The sequence below is a fragment of the Chenopodium album genome, chromosome 1, assembly GCF_948465745.1.
Source record: "Chenopodium album chromosome 1, dcCheAlbu1.1, whole genome shotgun sequence".
NCBI classification, from domain to species: Eukaryota; Viridiplantae; Streptophyta; class Magnoliopsida; order Caryophyllales; family Amaranthaceae; genus Chenopodium; species Chenopodium album.
In genome coordinates, this window is record NC_137834.1 from 77,546,351 (window position 1) to 77,553,550 (window position 7,200).

The following is a 7,200-nucleotide window of genomic DNA, read 5'->3' on the forward strand; positions in this document are numbered from 1 at the left end:
AAAAATTTGAGGATGAGTTTTTGTAGATTTTGAATTAACATTATAATTTGTCATAAAATTTTGTAAAAACTGTGCGTGCCACGCGACTTAATCTAATAGGCATATATTAAGGACCTGTTCTGATACGATTATTTTCATTTGAGTTCAGCTCTATTAAGTTCAGTTCAGTTCAGTTAATTCAGCTCTAATAAGTTCATTTCAGCCTAGTTTAGTTCGGGTCTGTTCATATTTACTGAACTGAGCTGAACTGAACTGAACTGAACTGAACTGAACTGATTGGAGCTGAACTGAACTGAACTGAACTGCTGAACTGAACTGATTGGAACTGAACTGAACTGCACTGAACTGAACTAAGCTGAAATGAATATTTTATGAGAGAGGGAAATTAAGAGTTGAACTGAACTGAACTAAACTGAACTGATTGGAGCTGAACTGAACTGAACTGATTGGAGCTGAACTGAACTAAACTGAACTGAAAATAAGTAAATATGAACATGCCCTTCAGCTCAGCTCTAATAAGTTCAGTTCAGTTCAGTTCAGCTCCTAATTTCCTTTTCTTATAAAATATTCATTACAGTTCAGTTCAATTCAGCTCTAATAAGTTTAGATCAATTCTGTTCAGTTCAGCTCTAATAAGTTCAGTTCAGTTTAGTTCAGCCGATGAGAATAGGCCCTAATCCCATGCCTAATAGAAAAATAAAAGATCAAATAATCTTAAAAATAAGAGTATCCTAATTATATATATCTTAAATGATAAAACAAACTACTAATCTAATCAGATTAAAAAAAAAAAAAAAAAAAAAAAAAAAAAAAAAAAAAAAAAAACTAGTTCTATTAACCATGCATAAATTTGGGTTGATGCCATTCAATCTCAAATTAATAGACGACTCGAGAAAATTAAAGAAAACAATTAGAATTTCGATGATGACCCTTTGAACCGCACCATTATGTTACTAATCAAAACCAACTTACTTTAATTTGTTCAAAGCACGTTTAATTATGGATCAAAATGTTGAATGTTATCAAAGATATTTCAAAATATGTCACTTTTGGGTTGAAATAGATAAATATCTTCGAGTTAACTATATAGCTTGAATAATCATGTTGGATCTATTAAACGGATTTCTGATTCATTTAAGTGTAAACTTCACGATGACTCTTTTGAAATATAAAAATATTAGTACGACTCAAAGGTACAGTTCAAATTTGCAATGACTTATACGCCCCAAGAGTGGTGAGATTAAGATCAAAATTATGGCAAGTGTGCTATGCAAAGTGAGTCTAGGCGGCGCATAGCGCCTATATGGGCGAGCTATGTAAATAGGAGGGTAAGAAAGTAATTTCTGCTGATTCAATATTTGCTTTAGAAAAAGTTGACTCTCTAGTAGTACATCATAATGTACCATTATGTATCATTATGCATCTATAATATACCACTAAATTATAAGTTGTCTAAATAGTACTTTTTGGGGACTATTACGAGTGTAGTGGTACGTTTTACCATCTTATAAGTTTTAACTTTTGAAAAAGCTGACCTCTCTAGTGGTACATTGTAAAGTATCATTATGTACCATTATGCATGTATAATGTACCACCAAAGTATAAGTTATCTGAATAGTACTTTTTAATTGCAAAATTTGCATCCTATATGCGCTGAAATCAATAGGCGCTATGCGCCGAGACTTAACCTGCTATGCATAGAGTGCAACTAGACACATAGCTGCTATATATTTAGGATGCATATAGGAGGGTTAATTGGTAAATTTGCTTAGTTTTTCAGATTTTCTTATTGCTACAGTGGTATTTTTAATGTACCGTTATACTTATAGTGGAATTTTTAATATACTACTAGAGTATAAGCTATTTCAGTAGTATTATTTATAGCTATTTTAGGTAACAGTGGTACAAATATTGTACCACTTGGAAAAAAAAAAATTCACCACTCTTTTGTCGTATAGCTGTTATATACTTGGCATGTAAATAGTAGCTATGTGCCAATACTTAACCCTATGCATGCAGGCTAGAATGGGCATGCATGCGCCGCTCAATTTTGGGTCCCACAATAGGCTTATTGGTGTGTATTTTTTTTTTTATAAGATAGTTAAGAATTGAAAGATACCAGAAATAAAGTAAAACAACTCAAAATATTACTTAATTGATACTTTATGTGTGACATAAATGTAACAAATCACTGCACATAAATCATGTTGTATCATGCTTTTCAGTAAAGATGTTGTGAACAATACAACTAGTAGTAAAGATCAAATAAGATTGCCAGACTGGATCCTAGGCATGACACAAGATAAGCACATCACAATATGACACGCGTAATACTTGTTTACAGTATACAGTAATACAATACAAGCTGGTATCAAAGAAAACAATTAATTTTTATTGTCGTATTCACCATTATAATTATGATTCAAATCTTATGTGATTTCGTGGTAGATTTCTTAATTAACATTGCATTCCAATTTGAAAATAGTTGTGTAATTAACTCTTTTGGTATGAAGTTAAAAATAGATGATAACGCTCAATTAATCCTTTCATATTGATCTTACACAAGTCCAATTAATATCAATTTTTTTTATTAATTAATTACTACCTCCGCTACATATTATTTGCAACGATTTGACATAAAGTTGAGATGAAAAATGTCTAATCGTTGCAAATAACCTGTAAAGGAGGTAGTATTTACGTTTTTACTATACCAATGTTATACTAGCTCCGTTTTTTTTTTTAATGACACATTTCTCTTTATCACGCATTCTAACACACAATTAAACAATTAATATTTCCTTAATATTCAAAATTTTAAATTATAAGAGTTACTATTTTATATTTTTGTACATGTAAAATGACCAACCTTATCGAGTTATAGGACTATGACTAGACAAGGTTTTATCACAAAGTTCAAATTAGCACAAAACTTTAACCAATTAAAACACGTTCGTTGTTAAAATCCATAGTCGAGGTATGTCTCCTTATATAAAAAATAATAATAATAATAATAAACCAACTATTTAAATAAGGTTGCACAAGAAGACGACGCAATATAGTACAGTACACAAAGTTGTACGTACCATGTAAAAATATTAAAAAATGAAGGGCAATTAAATAGAAAGACAATCCCCCCAACATTGAGGCTTGTACACTTGGAAGTTGGAAGGTAGACAATCCTTAAAACTTTCCAAATAAACACAATGAGAAAAGAAATTTATTTAGCAAACAACCAAAAACTAGTAAAGCTTCAAGACTTTTTAATCCAGGTTTTCTTCCACAAAAGCACATTATTCTTCCTGTGGGCTATGAGCCTTAAACTAAAACCACGCAACTCTCACTTCACATTTTATTTTTCCTTGCTTATAAATACTACATTCTCTCCTTCATCTTTTGCTTCATTCAATTCATTGTTGTTGTTGTTTACAATCTCTCTTTTCTTGCTTCTTTCTCTCTAATTGTGTTAACAACCAACAATAATCATGAGAACTAGCTGCAATGGCTGTAGAATTCTCCGCAAAGGTTGTAACGACGATTGCGTCATTCGCCCTTGCCTTAATTGGATGATGTCTAATGAAGCCCAATCCAATGCTACACTTTTCCTTGCTAAGTTTTACGGCCGTGCCGGTCTTCTCAACCTCCTCAATGCTGGCGCCGAGCACCTTCGCCCCGGTAAAATTTTCAATGCTTTTCTTTTGCTTTTGTTACTTGCATGTGTGATCAGAGTTGTCGAGTTCATATCGGTTATAACTTTTTATTTTTCGATGTTTGTGTTCCGCCTCCTAGGACATTTAGGGGGCGAAAATAAAAAAATAAAAAGTAAGGTGTTAGGGGTTTTAGAATAAAAAATGATTTTTTTTATAAATTTTTTTACATACATCCGGATGTATATAATTCGTTCCCAAAAGTGTTTGAAGGGTTTGGGAATAAAGTTTATTATAGTGGTATACTAATAGAGCAATTTTTGTTTTGTTTTACCAAAATCGATATGAAAATGGACTTTGTTTTATGTAAAACCTTAATAAAAAAAATGCTCTTTAATCTGTTCAAAAAATTAAGCGCATCTTTCTTTATTGAAGTGTCACTAAAAATTACATATAGAAAAGTGTATGAGATCCTTCTCTTAAGAAATAATCGATAAAATTATTATTTTAAAAATAACATTATCGTGTCCATTATTCAAGGGATTATTTTTTTTTTTTTTATACTTTTATTGTAAAGTTATTAGTTAAACTTCTGTTTTTAACTGTGGTAACATTTTGGACAAAAACCCCAAAAAAAATGATGGTCCATGACACATTTGTAACCCAAGGAAAATAATTAGTATTTTATTCTTCTGGTACAACTTTAATTAAAAGTTTATTTACTCCCTCCGTCCCTAAATTACATTCCTTTTTGAAAATTTACACGGGAATTAAGGAGGGAAGAATAAGACAAATAACAATAATTAGATAATGCAATGGGAAGTACAAAGATGAATTATTTATTACTCATAACATGTCATCAATCCTTTGCAAAAAAAAGGAACCAATCACATGCTCTTAATTGAAATTTTTAACCAATCACATTCATTGTAATTTGGCACAAGGATTATAAGTGAGTTAGGTAAGGATGAGTGAGAAAGTATTAAATATAATACAGAAAAAGAGAGTTGATTTACTAAAAAAAACTTACCAAAAATAGAAAGGAGGAATGTAATTTTGGAATACCAAAAATAGAAAGGAGGAATGTAATTTAGGGACGGAGGGAGTATTTATTTTTGTTGTGATTGAAGAATTTAATGTGATTGTAATTAGTCCTTAATTATGTGATAAGTTGAGTGTGACAATTACACTTAGATAGATATAGTACTATTTTATCTTTATATATTAGTGTCAGACTTTGATAGGTACTAGGACAGAATCTCCTGGAAATCTAATCTTAATAAGGTAATTTTACCAAAAATGGATCTATATTCTCTATGTTACTATAAATGCTTTTTCTATTTCCAAATTGCAAAATTTAAGCCAATTCTCTGTCAAGTTTACTCATCAATTTCTGTGCAATCCAATAGTTTTAGGAGTTGGAAAATAATTCCAACATTTTGAGGAAGCACTTGTAAATTTCCACAGTAATTTCTAATAACATAAAGTCAAAACAATTTACTCCATTTGGCGTTATTGTTTGCCTCATTTCCTTTTTAATTGGGCGTCAAATTTTTATAACTTTGACCAGCCATTCTCATTGATATATACAAGTAAGAAAAAGCTTTATCATATGAGATCTCGTTTAATCTGATCCTTATAACATGTAGTTTCTTAATATCTAATTTTCATAATTTTTACTAATACCTAATTATAGGTAATCCGTATTTATAATTATGAAACATATGGTCATGTGAAATTTTATGGATTTGTTTTGATTAATATTTTTATGATATCAAATAAATATAACTTTTATGTATTGATCATTAAAGATATTAGTGATAATTCATTAATTCATTGTCAACAACGGAAAAAAAAAATATATATTATGAACTTTTCCATCCATAAAAAGGGTGAGGGCTGCAAATAAGATTTAATATATTTATTGAATTAATTTAATTTACCCATTTGAAAAACAGTGGTAAATTCACAAATCTACTAATGTAAGTTATTAATGTTTTATTTTACATATTGTTTTCACTTTTAGCTCCTCGTATACAGTTTTAAGAGCGGTTTAAAATAATAATAATACGGAGTACTTTTTTTTTTTTTTTTGAAAAAATAGATATATTGTTAAAATTCTTATTTTAGGAGGGTTGGAATTAATTGAGTCATGCACTTCAATGCTACGAACGGAGTATTTTACCAACTAATTTGTTTGGCTGGTAAATTGGTAATTCTATATCTGCATCAAAAAAAAAAAAAAATTGGTAATTCTATATTTTATTTACGGAGTAATTATTTATTTATTTTTTAGATATATACATTGTTTTTTTAAGCAACTTTTTTACCGTATTTTTTGTAAGTTGCTACTCCGTGAAGTATCTACTAGTCGCTAATAATAATTTAAAAATAGCTTCATTTTATTAGTAAAGAAACAAAAGCTATGAGCCTATGAAAGTCTGCATTGTCACGATGTCGTGTCTTGGGTGATTAAGGTTAAGTTTAATGTTTAGGCTATTTTTTTCCCCACAATTCCACCTTATAAAAATATTTCTAGCTAGTTTTCTCTTAAAATCATTTTGCATGATATATATATATATATATATATATATATATATATATATATATATATATATATATATATATATATTTTGTTAACATGAGGTAGTAAAGAGTGAAAATTTACATGCATACTGAGTAAAATTTAAAAGAGGGGATATTATGAGGATGATTAATTGATTAGGGGATTGGACTAACTAAAAGTAGAGATTACTTAAGAAGATTATTCATTTTCTTGATCTTTGTTACAGTCATAATAAATGGTGAGGCATCTTGTTACTATTGTTTATAGGCTGAAGCCCTCCTCATGAAGGGGATTTTATAACGTAATTCATTCAGATTGATACGGAGTTCTAAATATCGATAATAAATAAAAAAGATTGAACAAATAAAACGTACAGTACCATCTAGGTACGTACACTTACTAATAAATATTTGTTGGTTAAAATTGGCAGCAATATTCCAGTCATTGTTATACGAGGCATGTGGGAGGGTGGTAGACCCAATATATGGCTCAGTTGGTTTATTATACTCTGGTCAGTGGCGCCACTGTCAGCTTGCCGTTGATGCTGTTCTCAAGGGTCTGCCTATCATGCAACTTTCTCCTCCGTCTCTTACTATTTCATCCGATGGTCCTCCTCTTCCACCTCAGCAAGTCATTCATCTTCCCCCTCTCAAGCTCTACGACATTCGCCACATGTCGTCCTCTAAGGACTCTCCTACCGTACCTGCTACTTTCGTTGTCCCTACTGGGCCCCGCCTCAAGCGTCGCCCCAGAGGGTCTCGTGCTGCCCCCGCTTTTCAGGCTGACCAGCTTTCGATTAATGGTGGTAATGAAAATGATGTTGGTGGGGATGTTCAGAGTTTCGAGAGGCTTAGTATGTTTTCTGGTGAGTCAACTGAAGGGTCGGTGTCTGGTCAAATGGGTGGTGATAGTGAGGTGCAATTGGATCTCACTTTAGGGTTCAACAATAATATGAAGTACGGGAAAATGCCGTACTAAATATATATCATA

At 31.0% G+C, this 7,200-nt stretch overlaps 1 protein-coding gene across 1 annotated transcript; it reads left to right on the forward strand.

Moving 5' to 3' along the window:
• The first annotated feature begins 3,443 nt into the window (after positions 1-3,443).
• Positions 3,444-7,200, forward strand: LOC145604230 (LOB domain-containing protein 41-like). The gene is made up of 2 exons (XM_081660190.1): positions 3,444-3,672; positions 6,641-7,200. Exons 1-2 carry the CDS (start codon positions 3,483-3,485, stop codon positions 7,186-7,188), a joined length of 738 nt encoding a protein of 245 aa, XP_081516316.1. The 5' UTR covers positions 3,444-3,482; the 3' UTR covers positions 7,189-7,200.